The sequence below is a fragment of the Macaca fascicularis genome, chromosome 6 (assembly GCF_037993035.2).
Source record: "Macaca fascicularis isolate 582-1 chromosome 6, T2T-MFA8v1.1".
In the NCBI taxonomy this organism is placed as follows: domain Eukaryota; kingdom Metazoa; phylum Chordata; class Mammalia; order Primates; family Cercopithecidae; genus Macaca; species Macaca fascicularis.
In genome coordinates, this window is record NC_088380.1 from 14,496,931 (window position 1) to 14,520,148 (window position 23,218).

At 40.6% G+C, this 23,218-nt stretch overlaps 1 protein-coding gene across 1 annotated transcript in view; it reads right to left on the reverse strand.

Moving 5' to 3' along the window:
* The window catches only part of DNAH5 (dynein axonemal heavy chain 5), a 321,438-nt gene that overhangs the window by 145,749 nt on the left and 152,471 nt on the right, over window positions 1–23,218 (reverse strand). Inside the window, exons 31-35 of the mRNA XM_045393550.3 lie at window positions 14,948–15,111; window positions 9,966–10,122; window positions 6,927–7,139; window positions 6,012–6,236; window positions 4,451–4,623 (exon numbers count right to left, since the gene is read on the reverse strand). Coding sequence (XP_045249485.2) covers window positions 4,451–4,623; window positions 6,012–6,236; window positions 6,927–7,139; window positions 9,966–10,122; window positions 14,948–15,111 — 932 coding nt within the window. The remainder of the gene's footprint in view (window positions 1–4,450; window positions 4,624–6,011; window positions 6,237–6,926; window positions 7,140–9,965; window positions 10,123–14,947; window positions 15,112–23,218) is intronic.

A 23,218-nucleotide genomic window follows, 5' to 3' on the forward strand; every position in this document is an offset into this window, starting at 1 on the left:
CAAAGGATCTGACTTACATTCTGGTGTCTGAACTGAGAACAGACTGTACAGGGACAACCATAGAGGCAGGAAAGCCAGTTAAAACATTATCAGAAGGATCCAGGTCAGAGACTATGGTGGTCTGGATAAAAGTAGTATGATTCCTGTAATCCCAGCACTTTGGGAGGCCGAGGAGGGCAGATCACCTGAGGTTAGGAGTTCAAGAACACCCTGGCCAACACGGTGAAACCCTGTCTCTACTAAAAACACAAAAATTAGCCAGGCATGGTGGCTTGCGCCTGTAGTCCCAGCTACTCAGGAGACTAAGGCAGGAGAATCACTTGAACCCGGGAGGATGCGGTGAGCGGAGATTGCACCACTGTGCTCCAGGCTGGGCGACAGAGTGAGACTTCTTCTCAGAAGAAAAAAAAAAAAAAAAGAGTAGTAATGATATAAGAATAATTGTAGGCAGATAGAGAGGGTTAAAAGGAGTCCTCGGTAAGGTTTTTTTCTTTTAATAAAAGCATCTCCCGAAACATTTCTTTTCTAACAGAAAAGCGGCTTAAAGAGCCAGGCCGGCAAGCTTTGAAATGCAAATGCTGGTGATTAGAAACTGGGTCCATCCAGCATGTCAATTCCCACCCTCTTCTCCTTGTCACCATGTGCGCCAAGCATCATGGCTGCCTCCAGATAACTCCACGTGTGCAGGAATCATGGCGACCTGCATTTGCATATTAAAAGACTGGGGTGGGAGGGCCAGTTTTCTGGAGGGCTACATGAATGACACACCTGGTCAAACCAATACCCTAAGCCCTGTGCAAATCAGACACCGCCTCCTCTAACCTCCTAAAATAACCGACCATTTTCCCGTTTACATGGTTTTTGTCTCTCCGCTCCAAGCACCCCTTCTCTGTCTCTGTACCGGGGAGGTTTTTCCTTTTTTCTTGCCCATTAAACTTTCCACTCCTTGAAACCACTGCACGTGTGTCCACGGCGTTTATCTAATCGGCGCAAGACAAAGGACTCTGGTGTTCCTCCAGGCATCGGAGCCGTCATAAGGCAAAGGGGTGAAAATTGTCATCACATTCGAGAAGGAACCTGAAAGTAGTGCTGACCAAATTGATGGTAGATTATTGGAAAATGAGGTGAGAGCGAAGGAAGGGCTTCCAGCTTACTCCAGGGAGTGCTGGATTGCACTCTGGGAAGGTGATGTATTCACGGGCTTTAGGGGTTCGGACATGGACATCTTTTGTGGGGGCATTATTCTGACTATCACACTTCCCCCCACCACTCTGATAAAATGGAATGGCCACTTGCTAAAATGAAGATGAAGACAGGAGGACACTTTTGTGAGGCTGATTTAACGCTAAGGTTAAATATCCTGTAAGCATCCAATGGACATGTCACACAGGCAGATAGGTATGTGTGTCTGGAGTTCAGGAGAGAAGCCCTGGTTTGAGGCAGAGTTTGGGGTTTTTAAAGTCATGTGGGATCACCTAAGGAATGAGTAGAGGTGGAGAAGAGAAGAGCCTGGCAGGTCTATGTTTAAAGGTCAAAAAGATGAAGGGGAACCAGTAGGAACAGGTACAAAAGGACAACCAGACCATTAGGAGAAACCAGGTGAGTGCAGTGTCCTGGAAGCCATGTGATGAAAGTGTATCAAAAAGGAGAGAATGATCAACAGCACCCATGCAGCTGATTGTTCAAGAAAGACGAGATCCAGGAAAAACCACTGGATTTAGCAACAGGTCTGGGTGACTTTCAGGAGAGCTGTTTTATCAGTGATGGGGAAAGTATGACAAAATAATGGTCTCCCTAAAATACTCATGTTCTAATCTCTGCAACCCGTAAACATCTTACCTTCCACAGCTAAAGGGACTTTGCAGATGTCATTAATGTTAAGGACCTTGAGAAGGGGGGATTATGTTGGATAATAAAGGGGACTCAACCTAATCTCATGAGTCCTTAGAAGCAGAAGAGATAAGCAGAAGAGTGGGTCAGAGACACGAGACAGAAGAAGGAGGGGGGATTCAAAGCATGGAAGGCACCTGACCCACCACTGCGGACTTTGAAGATGAGGGAAGGAGTCAGGATCAAGGAACGTAGTGGCCTTCAGACGCTGGAACAGCCCTGAGCTGACCTAAGACAATGGGGACCTGGGTCCTCCAACCAGGAGGAAAGGAATTCTGCCAACAGCCTGGAAGAGCGGGAAACAGAACTCAGTCTCCGGGAAGAAACACAGCCCTGCTGACACCTGATTATAAGCCCGTGAGACCTGCATCAGACTTCTGATGGACAGAACTACAAAAAGAACACATTCGTGTTGTTCAGCCTTCTAAATTTGTGGCAATTCTTTAGGGCAGCAATAGAAAATTAGCAGAGAGCCTGAGTGAAGTGAGTTGAAGAAAAACAAGGTGGAGAGAAACTGTGTTTTTGAGGGGTTTTGAAGGGAGCATGGAGCGGGAAGGAAACCGGGGCAATCACGGTAGGGTTTGCTGTGTGGAAGCAATCACAGCAGGTTTGTGTGTTGATGAAAAGGATTCAGTAGAAAGCAAAAATGGATGATGCTTCCAGAGAGGAAATCCTGGGGTCAGTGGAGGCGTTGGCTTTGGACGGCGAACCTGGAGAGAAAGCCGCTGCATGAGAACAGTCACCCAGGTTAATGCACATGGTGGTGGAGATGAACGCTTCTATCTTCTCAAAAAAGTCAAGAAATAAGGCCTTCGGTGGAGACAGAGGAAGACAAGGAAGTGCTGGAGGCTTGAAAGGCAGGAGACATAAAATAACTACATAAGCATTTTATAAGAAATTCGTATTTGGGAACTCTACTTTTTTTTTTTTTTGAGACTGAGTTTTGCTCTGTCACCCAGGCTGGAGTGCAGTGGCGTGATCTTGCCTCACTGCAACCTCCACCTCCTGGGTTCAACCGATTCTCCTACCTCAGCCTCCCGAGTAGCCAGGACTATGGGCACACGCCACCACACCTGGCTAATTTTTTGTATTTTTAGTAGAGACGAGGTTTCACCGTGTTAGCCAGGATGGTCCCCATCTCCTGACCTTGTGAGCCGCCTGCCTCGGCCTCCCAAAGTGCTGGGACTTCAAGCGTGAGCCACCGCGCCTGGCCTACTTTTTAAATGAACATTATTTTTAATGGACAAATCATCATTGTATATAATTACCAGACACAATGTAATGTTATGTTATATGTATACAATATGGAATGATTAATGCAAGCCGTTTGACCATAATGAGCATTCAGCGCATCCCTGAAGCAGAAACAATGTAGTTGATACTACAAAGTTCAAATTAGACTAAGCAAATCACAGAATATTAGCCCTGCAAGCACCCTTAGAGACAACATAGCTCAAGGGTCCCCAACCCCCAGGCCACAGACCAGTATTAGAGCTGAATGGGGATAGAGTATTGGTCCATGGCCCATTAGGAACCGGGCCACGCAGCAGGAGGTGGGCGGTGGGCAAGTGAGAGAAGCTTCATCTGTATTTACAGCCACTCCCCATGGCTCACATTACCGCCTGAGCTCTGCCTCCTGTGGTATCAGTGGCAGTATTAGATTCTCATAGGAGCACAGCCTTTATTGTGAACTGCACATGAACCCTATTGTGAACTACGTGTGTGAGGGATCTAGGTCGCTCGCTCCTTACAAGAATCTAATGCCTGATGATCTGTCACTGTCTCCCATCACCTCCAGAGGGGACTATCCAGTTGCAGAAAAACACACTCAGGGCTCCCAGTGAATCTAAATGATAGTGAATTGTATAATTATTTCATTATCTATTACAATGTAATAATAGAAATAAAGTGCACAATAAATGGAATGCACTTGAATCATCCCGAAACCATCACCCACCCCCTTGTCCGTAGAAAAATTGTCTTCCACGAAACCAGTCCCTGGTGCCAGATTGGGGACTGCTGGCTTAGCTCATCTTACAAATGAGGAGACTGAGTCTAGGGAGGTTGCAGTGGCAGGTGTCACTAATACAACTCATAAATAGCAGGCCAAGGGAAGAGTTAACACCCTGGAGGCCTTGCCAGTGGTCTCTCCCCACTTTTACCTGCACTGATACTCGATTTCTTTCCTGCTTAAAAAAAAAAAGAAAATCTTAATTGTCTTTTAGTAAGAACAACAGATACTCAAGCAGCCCCCCAAGATCCACTGTGATTTGCACCTGACAACTCACAGCAATTAATTCCCTTTCCTGCCCACTGTGCGTCCACACAGTGTTTATACATTTAAACTCTGCCTCTAGAAGACTGAAGGCAGAGGAAGCAAGGTCAGTGTCAGTCACAAACCTAAATCCCCTGTGAAGACACAGGTGTAAAGCTAAAAATACTAAATTTCAAAGGTTTTAGTATAAAAGAGTCTATAAACCCTAAGAGAATTTAAGCAAAAATCCCCTGAGCAACTCGAGAGAATAAAAACGGTAGGAGATGGGGAGAAGGGCTCCATCACCTGTCTGTAAGTGGAGTTATGACAAGCCTGTCAGTGCAGCCTAAAAATTCATTCTGGTATATGAAAGCCACATCTGTGATGTGAATCATCATCTTGTCAGAATCTTCGTTAAAGTAAAATCTGCACTGTTTCAGCCACTCAAAGTCCATAGGACTCTTGATATGCATATGACACTGAAATTCAAAAGGTATATGTTAGAGCTGTGATGAGAATCACTCATTAAATATACACATCAGCATTCATGTAGATCATAAAGTGAAATAAATGAAACTCATAGACAATCCAACTATTTCAGAGGTGTCAACTATATCACCAGCCAACCCATTCATCTATTGATGAGTAAAAAAAGAAACTTTGGAAGACATGGGAGTAAGAAAACTCAAGAGAAACCCCTAATTATGCCCCTCCAATTTAAGTGGCTTTACACATTTTAATAATAAGATATTCATTTCTTAAATTTCACCCTTAAATGCCTAATGCCATAGTCCTAACCATGAAAAAAGTATGTTTTGGCATACGAAGACAGAACTAAACAATCTCATTAGGAAAAAGACATCTGTTAAGACTATAACAAAGTACATTGTTGGGGTTTTTTAATCCAGTAATTATTTTTCCCAAGAATTACATTGGGCCAAAATTTCTAACATCTAAATGACAGGCCATTGCCTGGCAATGCTTTTGTCCAGATCTTTTAGCCAAAGTTTTAAGCCACTTTCATCATTTTCTTTGACAAATAAGAAATCTAAAATTAGCCTGAGCCCTTCATTTCTCAGAGAGAGAAGTAGTGTGCTTAACTATTAAGGCAGGAGATTAGCACCCAATAGCTTCAATGTGCTACCTTTACTTCCATTACATCAGGACCAATCTTTCATAATCTTTTTTACATAATGTGGTGAGACAAATCCAGAAAATTATCATGAAAATAAGAGCTTTTTGCCTCTTACATAGCGTATTTTACAGTAGATGACAAATTTCACTTCTTTTTATTTCCCATTTTCTATAGCTACAAAACTCTCTTTTCCCACCCTGTTCTCTCTTTAAAAGCAAAAATGTGGGACACCTGAATGTCAGAAGCTCTATTAGGAAAGGCCATTTGCAATCAATGACATAAAATGCATCAAAACTTGTTAAGAATGTGATTTTTTGAAAGCCTTAAGGGAAGTCCTAAACAGCTCTACTAAGCAATAGTACTAATAATTTTCATAGCAAGAAAGTAGTGATCTTCAATTAATAGGTAAAAAGCAAAAAAGATGTATGAAGGCTTTTCAGATGCTACATGACAATTTTAACATTAAAAATCATCACGTTAAAATATTTTTAATAAAGTCTAATTGCCTCAATAACATCTTAGCATAGATCATCAGAATATGATTTACATTCAGTTAAGACTGAAAAGAAAGCTTTTTTTAAGACTGAAAAACAAACTCTGATTACGAACATGATTCTTAGCCAGAATTTAATCTTTTCCTTGAATTCAATCAAACTAGTTCTACCGGGTAAACACAGAGAGTGTCTAGAATTTGTTTTTCTCTACATGCCACAGCATTTATAAAGAATTTACCAGGTCATCAAAGATATCCCTTTGGTGCACATGAATAGTAATCAGAGTCTCATATTTCACTCGTTCCGTGGAACTCAGATCCCTCGTGGTGATGTCTATCAGTGTATTGAGTAGCTCCAGGAAAGTCTCATTAGTTTTCTGCATGATTTTTTTATCAAACTTGGCATTTCTAAGGGCTTCTTCTGAATCTCGTGTCCATATCATCTGAATTCCTAATAATCCAACCTTATGGAAATAAAAAAGGCTTTATGAATTTGTATGGCGTATTTATGTATTTAAATAGAAATTACAACGTGATCAATAGTTGTGATTCTTACACAAGTGTAAAGCCATGATTACATCAACTTTGATATCTTTTTTCATAACCTATGGAAATTCTATTTCTTATCATTTTAAGTCATTTGTGTTGAAGTCACATTTCTCCCTAGATAGATGTTAAGTTGCCTGCAGGCAAAGAATGTCTGAAACTTGCTTTACCCAAACTAGCATAATGTTGAGACAGAGCAGATGCTCACCAAATTTTTATTAATCACAGTAACGAAGAAAACATTGTTTCCTGTATTTTAATGCTGAAATCTATTTTTCATTTTTTTAGTAAAGTGTTCAATCAGTACATTTTCATGATTTTTGTACATTGTTACATCAAAAGATTGAGTAGGAAGAAAACTGTTTTAAGTTAAAGACAATACATCAAATATATCTATAACCCAAATATACATTTAAGTCTACAGATATATGACCATATAATCTGTAGTTAAAAATCTTTAAGGTTAAGTATATTTAATGAGTCCTTATGAAAATCTTAATACTGGTCTAGAGTTAAATTATAGCCGTTTGTGAAGCTTACAATAGGTAATGTCTGAGATTTAAAATGACTATTTTACAAAACATACTTTCCAATTTCAATACACTGACCTGAGCAGGGAACGATGAAAGAAATTCAATTAGTTGGAAACCTGTTTCTTGAATATTTGCAGCTGCCTGGCGAATCACAAGATGCAATGAGGACTGAGATTCTTCCAAAAGAGAATTAAGCCAAACTTCTACATTGCCCTCTGCCATGACAGGTTTATCCAATTCAATCGTCTCACCCTCTCGAGAGGAAATTGACAGAATTCGATCATAGATCTATGTTAGAAACAAACAAACAAAAAAAAGCTATAGTCATATAAAAAGTAAAAACTAATTCTTAACTTTGACTTGTCCTTCCCATAGAAAGTAAAGCTACAGATTATAAAATACTGTAAAAGCCAAATATAAACTACTTAAAAACAATTTTTTTTAAAAAGCCATGAATCTAAAAGCCAATACAAGATCAATTTCAGGCTGGGCGCAGTGGCTCACACCTGTAATCCCAGCACTTTGGGAGGCCGTGCCAGGTGGATCACCCGAGGTCCGGAGTTCAAGAACAGCCTGGGCAATATGGTGAAACCCGGCTCTACTAAAAATACAAAAATTAGCTGGGCATGGTGGTGGGGTGCCTGTAATCCCAGCTATTTGAGAGGCTGAGGCAGGAGAATCGCTTTAACCCAGGAGGCAGAGGTTGCAGTGAACCGAGACCATGCCATTGCACTCCAGGCTGGGGGACAACAGTGAGACTCCGTCTCAAAAAAGAAAGAAAGAAAGAAAGAAATCAATTCTAAATAAACTATACTGTAAGAGGGGAAACTTATTTTCTAAAAGAAATATTTAATACAAATATGATGATTTTTAAAATCTCTAAAGTTTCCCAAATGAAATGAGGCTTCTAAAATCTAAAATGTTATACTAAGTCCTCCTTAGCTGTAGACAGAAGTGATCTACCAAAAAGCTAATGCGGCTTCAGCTTCAGGGCCCCTCACTTACACAGACCGTTTCCAAGGTCTTGAATATGAATTTGTATTTATAATTTTACAAGATTTAGCACCCACACAAACAAAATCTGCCCCTGACTGTAGAAATCTTATGGCAGGAGCAACAAAAAACAAAAGCAACACGATCTTAAGAAGCAACTGCTAAGAACAAAGGCTAAAAGTCTGTGGGCATTTAACTAACAAAAGGGAGCTACACGGTAAATAAGATGCTGAAAGATACTTAAATTATCTTCCATACAACTTGAGACAGTGAGAAGCTTTGCTCTTGGACCATGATGTCCTAGTGCTGTGGCAGAGGATTTAAGCAAAACATCAGGAAGATTTTTCTGATGAATTAAGTCCCTTCTTTCAACCCACACACCCAATAAAACAACAAGAAACACTGATTTTTGAACCATTAAAATCCATCCTGTTTTCCTTCCTCTCTGTCCCCTCTAACCAAGCCTTGTTACAGCTGTTCAGCCTTTTTTATCCCGATTTTGCAATGGCTTCTTACATCGATTTCCTTGCCCCCTTTCATTCCGCCTCCTACACTGCACCAGAGAATGTTTCTGAAACACAGATCAGGTCACTGTCCTGCTTAAATGCCTCCCATGGCTTTTTATCATGTTCGGGATGAAGCAGAATTCCATCATGTGATGCGCTTGGCCTTTGGAATCTTGTCCATCCCCACTTCACTCTTTGCTCATGGCTCCCTGTTGTGGGCCCAATTGTGACTCTCAAAAAGATATACTGAAGTCCTAAGCCCTGACACCTGTGAATGTGACATTATTTGGGAATAGCGTCTTTGCAGATGTGATCAATTTAAGATGCAGTCACCGCTAGCCTCCAGAACTTTGAGAGAATACATTTCTGTTGTTTTAAGCCGCGGCAGCCCTAGGAAATGAATACACTCCCTCACACAGCCACGCTGCTGACATCCTAGGCTTCCCACACCTAAGGGCGCCCAGAACTCCCTTGCACATGCTCTTCTTCTGACCTGACCGTACTTCCCTTCACCTGCAAGGTTATATTCCACTTACCTTTAAAACATCAGCGCAAATTTACATTCTCCTGCAGAAAGCCTTCCCTGACACCCCCATACACCCAGGTGAGGGCTCCCTGATGGGCATTCTCATGATCTTTGTGCTTAATGGAGCACAATAATAATCATTGAAGTCCCAAATTATCAGCAATTTAATTGCCCAATTTCTCTGAAGTGTTATACTACATAAAACTGACTTCACTGTTGATCACAATATATTCTTCCTGGGAACCCCAGGCCAGCATCATGTCTAGCAGATAGCAAGGAGCTTGACCTTAACAAGTGGCTTTTCATTGCTTCGAATGGAATAGCTCTAACACCCCCCTAACTGCACTCTGAGAGCTACTTGTTTACTTCCCTGTCTCCCCGACCCGAGCACAAGTTCACGGAAGGCTAGTGTATTCCCAGTGTTAAGCATGACATCTGGAACATGGTAGTTGCTCAATAAATGTAACACTGCATGCTAGGATGAAGAAATGAATGTTACTAGGGTTTTGTATGAAGCACCAGAGGGAAACTGAATACAATATCTAACAAGAAGAGTCACTTTCCTAGGGAATTTGGGTGGAGGGATGGATTAGACAATAGATTTCGGCAGCTGTGCAGGTGTGGTCTCCATCAAGTTAAATGACCTATTGTGAGTCGCATGCAGCTTCATGATTCTAGACACATGGAAGTGTAAAAAAAAAAAAAATTTGAATAAAGTATGCCGAAACCAGATTAAAACAATTAAATCATAAGGGCAAGTCTGTTAAGACGTTATTTTGTGAACAGCTGGTTTTTTATCTTGTTGGATTTCTGACTAGTTAACTTTCTGTGTAAAACCATGAATGCTACATAAAATGCATTCTTAATCTTAAACTAGCATTTTTTTAATTTGAATCTACACTTTGGATAATAAGAAATTATACAGTTCTGAAGGTAAATTGGGCCCCAAGATTTTTTTTTAGTCACTGGCCAAGAGCTAATGAACAGGGAGGCAACCCTTGTTATAAACCCGTTTTCAAAGAGCTACTTAAAGATAGTTGAGGTTCTAAGGTACGGTGACTGTTGGCCTGCCATTAGAATTAGGCGAACCTTGTCATGGAACTTGACAGATTTAATGTTGTCAAACACGTTCAGCAAATGGGCCTGTATAGTGTGGGAGTCCGATGCCTGCCCCAGAATCTCTAGAAGGGCAGGATCTGAGACGAAGAAAAATCGAGGAAAGCACAGCCGCTTTTTCTCCAAGTACCTGCGAGGAGAGGAAAAACATAAACCTTTATAACCACACAAAGCTCATCGTTCAAAGAATAAATTAACCTGGATGGGAAAAGGGGGGAAGATTGTGTGACTTGTAACATTCTGATTTTCCCACATGACTTCTCAACAATTTTTCGATTTTTTAAGAATTTTGTCAAATAACAATCCATATTCTGATGGAGAAATAATTTTTTCCCAAAATTGGTGGCCGAATTCCCTCCTCTTTCACAAGTATAATGTACACCTGTTGCACAGTCTGGAAAATCTTGTACATTCTAGGTAGAGAGTAAGATAAAAACACACCCAGGCAGGTTTTGGTTTTGGGTTTGGGTTTCCAAGCCCAGCACTGTGTCATCTAAAGGCTCCCTACAATACTTGAAATTGTAACTTAAAAGAGAATCCAATGAATTCATCATCCAAGCAGAAGCAAAACCCAGCTGTGACGAGCTCCGTGGAAAAGCTGTGGCGCTCGTCTCTGCCTCCAGGAGTTTCCAAAGTTCACTGGATGTTCCGATCGCTGAGCTGCTTTCAGGCAGGCTTTTGTTTCTGTATTTCTTTCTGTTACGGTCATTCCTGATGCTACGGATATGTGTATTCTGTTGTTTTCTTAACTATAGCTTTCTATCTTCATTTTCTAGCATATTTTGTTACGATTATTTTAATTGTACTTCTTTTTGAAACTTTACCAGCTGTTTTAATTTCTTTTTTAATTTTTGCTCTTCCCTTATCACTTGTATTATTATTCATTTTAGCCCTTTTTCGACTTTTTTATTTGAGACAGAATCTCACTCTTTCACTGAAGTGCAGTGGCATGACCTTGGCTCACTGCAACCTCCACTTCCCGGGTTCAAGTGATTCTCCTGCTTCAGCCTCCGAAGTGGCTGCAACTACAGGCTTGTGCCACCATGCTCGGCTAATTTTTTTTCTTTTTTCTTTCTTTTTTTTTAGTAGACATGGGGTTTCACCATGTTAGCCAAGGCTGGTCTCGAACTCGTGACTTCAAATGATCCACCCGCCTCAACCTCCCAAAGTGCTGAGATTACAGGCATGAGCCATCACACCTGGCGTCAACTTTTATTTTAGGTTCAGGGGTACATGCGCAGGTTTGTTATATAGGTAAACTGCATGTCGGGAGGTTGGTATACAGATTATTTCATCATCCGAGTAATAAGCATAGTACCTGATAGGTAGTTTTCCAATCCTCACCCTCCTGCCACCTCCACCCTCGAGTAGACCCCAGTGTTTGTTGTTGACAGCCAAACTCCTGTGATGGTATAGAGAAGATACCTTATATTCACGGACACAGTCCGATGACCCCAACTCAAATTACGATCTGATCTGTGTGAAGACCCTTCCTGTCCATGCTGATCCTCGACAGCTTGGGAGGGTGTCATTTTTGTATAAATACGATTTCTCAAATGTTTACACAAGGCTTACAAATGTTGCTCATAACCTCTTCTTGGTAACAGAATCAAAAGGGAAAGCTCAGTAAAAACTTAATAAATAAAATAAAAATTTTTTTAAAGTGTGCACAATTTTAGAGTAGACATTTTCTCTGCGTGGTTATAAAATAATGCCCAAATGTTGGGTGATAGAGTACAATATGTTCATAGTAAAAAGAAAGAATAAAAAAGAGAAAAATAGGCCAGGCGCAGTGACTCACGCCTGTAATCCCAGCACTTTGGGAGGCTGAGGTGGGTGGATGACCTGAGGTCAGGAGTTTGAGACCAACCTGGCCAACATGGTGAAACCTCGTGTCTACTGAAAAAAAAAAAAAAAAAATGCAAAAAATAGCTGGGTGTGGTGGTGCGCCCCTGTAATCCCAGCTACTCAAGAGGCTAAGGTGGGAGAATCACTTGAACCTGGGAGATGGAGACTGCAGTGGGCCGAGATTGCACCATTGCACTCCAGCCTGGGTGACAGAGCAAGACCCCATCTCAAAAAAAAAAAGAGAGAAAAAACAGAGAGGGGGTTGTGCATGTGTACGTGTGTGTGTGTGTGTGTGCGCACGCGCGCGCGTGTGTGTGTGTGTGTGTCTGTCTGTCTGTGGTGGTGGGTGGAAGATGAGGGAGAGAAAAGTAATAAACTCAGCTGTAGGTAGTCCAGTAGATGGTACCTCAGCAAGTGGTGACTGAACCTGCATGATGTTTTAGTGATCCCTGCCCCTCAGTCCTTCCATGTTGAAGAACGCCCAGAGCAGGGAAACTTTCAGAAACACTTTCCTCATTTTCTCTGACCTGATCCTGGTGTTAGGCACATAGCACTCATGCTGCGTCTATATCTAAGAACTGTCAGTGGTGCCTGAACCACATTTGGTCATGCTAAATAATTATTAGGCTAAATGGAATGGTGTAGCATCCATCATTAGAAAACAACCTTTTTGTCCTTCAACAGTTACTTGACATGATCTAATAATTTTATAAAGGAGATCAACTAATTAATCCCTAAGACTCCATTTTTCTAGACCTTTATGTTAGAAGAATTACTTGCAAATGGTTTTGCTTTAAAGTGAACATTTAAAGGGTACTTTACTGACATTGGTGTTGGCTACAGCCATGGTGTTTAAAAAGCCTCTTTAGGTGTATAGTGATAACTCTATAGCAGCAATCCTCAACCTTTGTGCCACCAGGGACCAACTTCATGGAAGACAATTTTTCAATTTTTCTACAGACCTGGGGTTGGGGTGGTTTCAGGATGATCCAAGTGCAATATATTTACTGTGTACTTTACTTCTATTATTGTGCACTTATGTTTCTATTATTATTACATGGTAAAAATAATTATACAACTCACCATAAAGTAGAGTCAGTGAGAGACCTCACCTTGTTTTCCTGCAACTAGATGGTCCCATCTGGAGATGATGGGAAACAGTGACAGATCATCAGGCATTAGATTCTCATAAGGAGTGCGCAACCTAGATCCCTCACATGTGCAGTTCACAATAGGGTGTATGCACAGTTCACAATAGGGTTTGCACTACTATGAGACTGTAATGTTGCTGCTGATCTCACAGGAGGCAGAGCTCAGGTGATATTGAGAGTGATGAGGAGCAGCTGTAAACACAGATGAACCTTCGCTCACTCACCTGCTACTCACCTTCTGCTGTGCAGCCCTGTTCCTAACAGGCCATGGACTGGTTCCAAGGTTTGAGGACCTCTGCTCTATAGCACAGGCCTTTGAAACACCCATCACCTAAATTAGAGTAAACGTGCAAATATTTGCAACAGAAAACTTTGGCCCTACCGCTAGCTTCAAGGTAGTGGGGTGGACATCCATGTAAGCATGGTTTTGTTCAGACTCCTCAACTTTCCTAAAAGTCCACCAACTTCCACATCTCCCCAGCTATATGCTGAAGCCTAAGAATTTGTCCTTAACCAGCAGTGCAGACTGCCTGTCCTCTGCATTCTTGTCAGGGTTTACATCTCTCATGTCTTATGCTGCCCAATACCTTCCACCAACATGGATATGAAAGTGATATTCATGGAGGATTCATTAAAGTGTATGCAGTGATTCCATTCCCTTAGTTCCCTGGAAGAAGCCATTCCATTAGAGAGGCTCATGTTTGATTCATGCTGTGATAAGAAAGTAGATGAAGATTCTGCTCTGGGTTCCCTTTTAAAAGGATACACAATAGAAATTCGTCCAAATTATCAATTTGAGGACAAGAAAACATAATGTCTCCCCAAGTAACTTTTATTCTATGAATCTCATGAACCTATCATTTGTCACCGTTTACCTTGGGCCCCAGGAAGGATCTTTGCTCTCTAATCTAAGGTCCATTTGTAGTTTTTCTCTGCACCAATTTTACCCTCTGAGCTTATTAGCCCTTTTTTTCCTTTGACCTTAACTTCTCATTGCATGGTTATTTTTCAGCAGCCATCCCAAAACTTTTTCTGGTTAGCCAAGAATAAATAAGTAATCCATATTGCTTACAAGCACCCCCATACAGGTCTCTTTTCCATTTTTAGTATAGTCACTTTTTTTTGTTCAACTTTAATAAACTATCTATTTCATCGAGATGCTGCCAGAGCACCATTTGAAGCCCAGTATTTTAGCCATCACCCGTGACTACGAGGGCAGCCTGGCTTCGATGAGCTGAGTCCTGCAGTGCACAGGACAAGCTGGCTATTCACAGGACACTAGTACAGGTCATGAGGCCTTCAGGATGAATTCATGGGGAAAGATAACTGTCTCCGAGTGGGCCAAGGAGACATCATTATTTAAATTAAATGCTCAGGTGCTTGAGTTTAACTTCCTTGTCAATGTACACTTAGCATATTACTATGTAACATATTTCTACTTACATTATTGTATTGTGATTTAACCAAGGGAAAAAAAACAAACAAAAAAACTTTATGACTCTTGGAATTCACCAAGCCTCCATACGCATAAATGTGTGTGTAGATAGATATTATATTAGATACTTTTTAATATAATCCTGATTGCATGTATATACTAAACACTGTTTCATATAATGAGCATAATAAAATATGTTGGTTCTATAGATGTTTATCCAAGAAGAATATCAGAAAAACGGGTGTATTAATTTTTAAAAGCAGGCACTGTATGAGAATGTTCATGCAGTCTTATCCCAGTGATGGAAGCAACGTTAAGTCCCATGAGTCCAACATCAGGACAAATCTAGCAAGTGTTTGATGAGAACATAAGGCTTCAAAATATCAGTTTCATCTGTGCAACAGCTTTATACATGAATTAAGCCTTAGCAAACGAAAACAAATTTGGCTAATGCTATCTAGTCTCCCTATATCCTTTTGTCTCAAGGATACTGAGAGCTTTCAAAGAGCCAGGGAACTTACCCAGTAAGGGATTTCTGGCATATCTCCAACTGGTCCAGCAAGTGCGGTAACAGCTGCCCCAGGGTCTCATCTCCAACACAGCACTGAACTACATTGGGCACTTCATGTGCCCGAGTCATGATCTTCACCCAAGATTTATCTATGTTAGAAAAGCGCTTGGCTTCCTATGAGAACCAGGTAACAAAGCACACTTAGATTTGGACACGTCTGTGATCTCAAAGACAAAGTATCTCACATTCCTCCAGTTGAGGCTAGAGTTTTAACGGTCCAGATATCCAAGCAATATACGCCAAATGTCATACACATTTTATTGAAGTTCGTATTGGGCTTTCTGTGCCGTATCATCCCCTGTATTAAGTAAGTATCCTTAGCTCAACCTTGGGACTCCCATTATGTTAAGTTAAAACAAGAAATGAATACAAAAGTAATAATACAATTCAAGAAAATATGAAAAGAAAGGACACATCTTTCTTTTCAGGGGTTATCTCTAAATGAAGTACATTTCCTATTTTTATATTTTCTATATTGAGCACTGGATTGTTTGTTTATATAGAAAAAGTATTCAAAAATAAAGATACAAAATTAATTCCAGTATAACTGGAATATTGTAAAAAAATTTAATGGCAAATGCACAGATTATCTTGAGAGGGCAGGAATCATATAAGTTTTCTTCTTTTTTTTTTAAGACAGGGTCTCACTCTGTTGTCCAGGCTGGAGTACAGGTGCTCAGTCACAGCTTACTGCAGCCTTGATTTCCTGGGCTCAAGTGATTCTCCTACATCAGCCTCTCCAGTATCTGGGACTACAGGCATGTGCCACCATGCCTAGTTAATTGTTTTTTGTTGTTGTTGTTGTTTGTTTTTTTGTTTTTTGTTTTTTGTAGAAACGAGGTTTCATCAAATTGGCCAGGCTGGTCTTGAACTCCTGGGCTCAAGCAGTCTTCCCACTTCAGCCTCCCAAAGTGCTGGGATTACAAGCATGAGCCACTGCACCCAGCCCCAAATTTTCAATTTCTTCTTTAAAGCTTTCTGTATGTACCAATGAGTATATACTATCAAATATGAAAGGAAGAAACTACACCTAGCACCTTAAATACTCTGCATAAAAATTTCTAAGTCCAATTTTAGATTCTTCTTCACTCATTAAAAAGAAAAACATGGGAATCCTGGGCATGATGACCAAATAGGAATAGCTCCACTCTGCAGCTCCCAGTGAGATCAACGCAGAAGGCAGGTGATTTCTGCATTTCCAACTGAGGCACCTGGCTCATCTCATCGGGACTGGTTAGATAGTGGATGCAGCCCACGGAGGACAAGAAGAAGCAGGGTGGGGCATTGCCTCATCCAGGAAGTGCAAGGGTTTGGGGAACTCCCCACCCCAGCCAAGGGAAACGATGAGGTACCATGCCGTGAGGGACACTGCTATCCGGCCCAGTTACTACGCTTTTCCCATGGTCTTCGCAATCCGCAGACCGGGAGATTCCCTCGGGTGTCTACACCACAAGGGCCCTGGGTTTCAAGCACAAAACTGAGTGGCCGTTTGGGCAGACACTGAGCTAGCTGCAGTTTTGTTTTTCGTTTATTTTTTTTTTTTACATGGAGTTTTGCTCTTTTTGCCCAGGCTGGAGTGCAATGGTGCAATCTCGGCTCACTGCAACCTCCGCCTCCTGGGTTCAAGCGATTCTCATGCCTCAACCTCCCAAGTAGCTGGGATTACAGGCATGTGCCACCACGCCCAGCTAATTTTGTATTTTTAGTAGAGACGGAGTTTCTCCATGTTGGCCAGGCTGGTCTCGAACTCCCGACCTCAGGTAATCCACCTGCCTTGGCCTCCCAAAGTGCTGGGATTACAGGTGTGAGCCATCACACCCAGCCATTTTTTTCATACCCCAGTGGCACCTGAAACGCCAGTGAGGCAGAACCGTTCACTCCCCTGGAAAGGGGGCTGAAGCCAGGGAGCCAAGTGGTCTTGCTCAGTGGATGCCATCCCCATGGAACCCAGCAAGATAAGATCCACTGACTTGAAATTCTCACTGACAGCACAGCAGTCCGAAGTCAACCTGGAATGCTTGAGCTTGGTGGGGGTACGGGGGTCCACCACTACTGAGGCTTGAGTAGGTAGTTTTTCCCTCACAGTGTAAACAAAGTCACAAAGAAGTTCAGACTGGGCAGAGCCCACCACAACACCACACAGCTGCTGTAGCCAGACTGCCTCTCTAGATTCCTCCTCTCTGTGCAGGGCATCTCTGAAAAAAAGGCAGCAATCCCAGTCAGGCGCTTATAGATAAAACTCTCATCTCCCTGGGACAGAGCAACTGGGGGAAGGGGCAGCTGTGGGGTGCAGCTACAGAAAACTTAAACGTTCCTGCCTGCCAGCTCTGAAGAGAGCAGCAGATCTCCCAGCACAGGGCTCGATCTCTGCTAAGGGACAGACTGCCTCCTCAAGTGGGCCCCTGACCCCATGCTTCCTGACAGGAGACACTTCCCAGCAGGGGCCAACAGACATCTCATACACGAGAGCTTCGGCTGGCATCTGGCAGGTGTCCCTCTGAGACAAAGCTTCCAGAGGAAGGAGTAGGCAGCAATCTTTGCTGTTCTGCAGCCTCTGCTGGTGATGCCCAGGCAAACAGGGTCTGAATTGGACCCCCAGCAAACTCCAGAGACCTGGAGAAGAGGGGCCTGTCTGTTAGAAGAAAAACTAATGAACAGGAAGCAGTAACATCAACATCAACAAAAAGGACAACCAAACAAACACTCCATCTGAAGGTCACCAACAGCAAAAACCAATGGTAGATAAACCCACGAAGATGAGGAAAAACCAGCACAAAAAGGCTGAAAATTCCAAAACCAGAATGCCTCTTCTCCTCCAAAGGAAAACAACTCCTCACCAGCAAGGGAACAAAACTGGACAGAGAATGAGTTTGACGAATTGACAGAAGTAGGCTTCAGAAGGTGGATGATAACAAACTCCTCCGAGCTAAAAGAGCATGTTCTAACCCAACATAAGGAAGCTAAGGACCTTTATAAAAGTTAGAGAAATTGCTAACTAGAATAACCAATTTAGAGAAGAATATAAACGACCTGATGGAGCTGAAAAACACAGCACAAGAACTTTGTGAACCATACACAAGTATCAATACCCAAATCAATCAAGCAGAAGAAAGGATATCAGAGACTGAAGATCAACGTAATGAAATAAAGCGTGGAGACAAGATTAGAGAAAAAATAATGAAAAGGAATGAACAAAGCCTCCTAGAAATATGAGACTATGTGAAAAGATCAAACCTACGTTTGATTGGTGTACTTAAAAGTGATGGGGAGAATGGATCTACGTTAAAAAACACTCTTCAGGATATTATCCAGGAGAACGTCCTCAACCTAGCAAGACAGGCCAACATTCAAATTCAGGAAATGCAGAGAACACCAAGAAGATTCTCCTCAAGAAAAGCCACCCCAAAACACATAATCGTCAGATTCACCAAGGTTGAAATGAAGGAAAAAATGTTAAAGGCAGCCAGAAAGAAAGGTCGGGTCACCCACAAAGGGAAGCCCATCAGATTAACAGCAGATCTCTCTGCAAAAACCCTACAAGCCATAAGAGAATGGGGACCAATATTCAACATTCTTAAAAGAATTTTCAACCCAGAATTTCATATCCAACCAAACTAAGCTTCATAAGCGAAGGAGAAATAAAATCCTTTACAGACAAGCAAGTGATGAGGGATTTTGTCGCCAATAGGCCTGCCCTACAAGAGCTCCTGAAGGAAGCCCTAAATATGGAAAGGAAAAACCAGTACCAGCCACTGCAAAAACAAACCAAAATGTAAAGACCATTGATATTATGAAGAAACTGCATCAACTAATGGACAAAATAACTAGCTAGCATCATAATGACAGGATCAAATTCATACATAACAATATTAACCTTAAATGTAAATGGGCTAAATGCCCCAATTAAAAGACACAGACTGGCAAATTTAATAGAGTCAAGATTAATCAGTGTGCTATATTGAGAAGACCCATCTCACATGCAAAGACACACATAGGCTCAGAATAAAGGGATGGAAGAATATTTACCAAGCAAACGGAAAGCAAAAAAAATCAGGGGTTGCAATCCTACTCTCTGATAAAACAGACTTTAAACCAACAAGGATCAAAAAAGACAAAGAAGGGCATTACATAATGGTAAAGGGATCAATGCAATGAGAAGAGCTAACTATCCTAAATATATATGCACCTGATACAGGAGCACCCAGGTTCATAAAGCAAGTTCTTAGAGACCTACAAAGAGACTTAGAATCTCACACAATAATAGTAGGAGCCTTTTTTTTTAACATGTTAAAGAAATATTTAATTACAAAATTAAGCTTACACATAGTCTAAAAATTTTCAAATGTACTGTATTTTATAGCATAAAAGTACAATTAGTAAAATGATACACTAGTAATTTAATTACATTTAATTTACTTTTAAGTAAAATTAAAAATGCTTCTCTCTCACTATGATGCAGAATATTACTCTGAACGCCTACCTCATGCATCACTCAATATGAAAAGTAAACTAACAAGAGCCACTCCACTTAGATTTTCATCATAAATCTTACATTTTAATACCCATACTCTTCAACAGTGGGAGACTTTAACACCACACTCTCAATATTAGACAGATGAATGAGATAATTAACAAGGATATTCAGGACTTGAATTCAGCTCTGGACCAAGCGGACCTAATAGACATCTACAGAATTCTCCACCCCAAATCAACAGGATATACATTCTTCTCAACACTGCATCATACTTATTCTTATATCGACCACATAATTGGAAGTAAAACACTCCTCAGCAAATGCAAAAGAACAGAAATCATAGAAAACAGTCTCAGACTACAGTGCAATCAAGTTAGAACTCAGGATTAAGAAACTCACTCAAAATCGCACAACTACATGGAAACTGAACAACCTGCTCCTGAATGACTACTGGGTAAATAACGAAATTAAGGAAGAAATAAATAAGTTCTTTGAAACCAATGAGAACAAAGACACAGCATATGAGAATTTCTGGGACACAGCTAAAGTACTGTTTAGAGGGAAATTTATAGTACTAAATGCCCACAGGAGAAAGTGGGAAAGATTTAAAATCGACACGTTAACATCACAATTAAAAGAACTAGAGAATGAAGAGCAAACAAATCCAAAAGCTAGCAGAAGACAAGAAATAAGTAACATCAGAGCAGAACTGAAGGAGATAGAGACATGCAAAACCCTTCAAAAAAATCAGTGAATTCAGGAGCCGGTTTTTTGAAAAGATCAACAAAACAGATAGACTGCTAACCAGACTACTAAAGAAGAAAAGGGAGAAGAATCAAATAGACACAATAAAAAATGATAAAGGGGATATCACCACTGATTCCACAGAAATACAAACTACCATCAGAGAATACTATAAACACCTCTACGCAAATAAACTAGAAAAATCTAGAAGAAATGGGTAAGTTTCTTCTAGAAATTCTACCAGAGGTTCAAAGAGCAGCTGGTACCATTCCTCTTAGAACTACTCCAAACAATAGAAAAAGAGGGACTCCTCCCTAACTCATTTTATGAGGCCAGCATCATCCTGATACCAAAACCTGGCAGAGACACAATAAAAAAACAAAATTTCAGGCCAGTATCTCTGATGAACATCAATGCAAAAATCCTCAATAGAATACAGGCAAACTGAATCAAAAAGCACATTGAAAAGCTTATCCACCACGATGAAGTCAACTTCATCCCTGGGATGCAAGCTGGTTCAACATATGTAAATCAATAAACATAGTCCATCACATAAACAGAACCAATGAAAAAAACACATGATTATCTCAATAGATGCAGAAAAGGCCTTCGATAAAATTGAACACCCCTTCATGCTAAAAACTCTCAATAAACTAGGTATTGATGGAACGTATCTCAAAATAATAAGAGCTATTTATGACAAATCCACAGCCAATATCATACCTGAATAGGCAACAGCCAGAAGCATTCCTTTTGAACACTGGCACATGACAAGGATGCCCTCTCTCACCACTCCTATTCAACATAGTATTGGAAGTTCTGGCCAGGGCAATCAGGCAGGAGAAAGAAATAAAGGTATTCAAATAGGAAAAAAAGAAGTCAAATTATCTCTTTTTGCAGATGACATGATTGTATATTTAGAAAACCCCATCGTCTCAGCCCAAAAACTCCTAAAGCTGATGAGCAACTTCAGCAAAGTCTCATGATACAAAATCAATGTGCAAAAATCACAAGCATTCCTATACACCAATAATAGATAAACAGAGAGCCAAATCATGAGTGAACTCCCATTCACAATCGCTACAAAGAGAATAAAATACCTAGGAATACAACTTATAAGGGATGTGAAGGACCTCTTCAAGGAGAACTACAAACCACTGCTCAAGGGAATAACAGAGGACACAAATACATGGAAGAACATTCCATGCTCATGGATAGGAAGAATCAATATCATAAAAATGGCTATACTGTCCAAAGTAATTTATAGATTCAACGCTATTCCCATCAAGCTATCATTGACTTCCTTCAAATAATTAGAAAAGAAACTACTTTAAATTTCATATGGAACCAAAAAAGAATCCATATAGCCAAGACAATCCTAAGCAAAAAGAACAAAGCTGGAGGCATCATGCTATCTGACTTCCAACTAAACTTCAAGGCTACAGTAACCAAAACAGCATGGTACTGGTACCAAAACAGACATATAGACCAAGGGAACAGAACAGAAGCCTCAGAAATAACACCACACATCTACAACCATCTGATCTTTGACAAACCCAACAAAACAAGCAATGGGGAAAGGATTCCCTATTTATTAAATGATGTTGGGAAAACTGGCTAGCCATATGCAGAAAACTGAAACTGGACTCCTTCCTTACACCTTATACAAAAATTAACTCACGATGGATTAAAGATCTAAACATAAGACCTAAAACCATAAAAACCCTAGAAGATAACCTAGGCAATACCAGTCAGGATATAGGAATGGGCAAAGACTTAATGACTAAAACACCAAAAGCAATTGCAACAAAAGCCAAAACAGTGTGGCAATTCCTCAAGGAGCTAGAACTAGAAATACCACTTGACCCAGCAATCCCATTACTGGGTATATACCCAAAGGATTATAAATCAATCTACTATAAAGACACATGCACACGTATGTTTATTGCAGCACTGTTCACAAAAGGAAAGACTTGGAACCAACCCAAATGCCCACCAATGTTATACTGGATAAAGAAAATGTAGCACATATACACCATGGAATACTATGCAGCTATAAAAAAGAAGGAGTCCATGTACTTTGCAGTGACATGGATGCAGCTGGAAACCATCATTCTCAGCAAGCTAGCACAGGAACAGAAAACCAAATATCACATGTTCTCACTGATAAGTGGGAATTAAACAATGAGAACATATGGGCACAGGGAGGGGAACATCACACACTGGGGCCTGTCAGGGGATGTGGGGAAAGGGTAGAGATAGCATTAAGAGAAATACCTAATGTAGATGACGGGTTGCTGGGTGCAGCAAACCACCATGGCACATGTATACATATGTGACAAACCTGCACGTTCTGCACATGTATCCCAGAACTTAGAGTATAATTAAAAAAAAAAAAAATCCAAACCTCCTACTTAAAACCTTTAAAAAAAAAAAAAGAAGATAAAAAACATGCACAAATACAAATCAAAAATAAAGTAAAATTTAGTGAGTGAATACATTTCACTACTGCCTCCAAAATAAATGGTCTGCAGTCTAATTTGATCTGTCATCTGTAATTAAACTGAAAACTAACCAAAGAAGTTCGGAAACCTATGTCATGAAAACATTTAATATAATCATGCTTCTAAAACTCAAATATATTGTTAAAATGTTATAATCTTGCATACAGCTTAAGGTAATTGAATAAGAATCCTTAAGAATTGGTTACAGTGTTCATTTAAAAATCTCAAAATATATTCCATATATACCTAGTAAGAAGGTTATGACTTGATGATAAATATATAGTCGACATCTCTAAAAGAAGGTCTTTTTGTTTTGGGGATTTTTTCTGCAAATTTCCACCCCTCAAATGTACTGTACAGATATAATTGGGTACATTGTATAGTATGGATTACTTTAAAATGTCAGTAGTAGAACAAATTAGCCTACCATTGTCAAGATAACTGCACCATAATTCTACAGTTCCAAATTCTACCTTGAAATTATCTAAAGAAGCATATC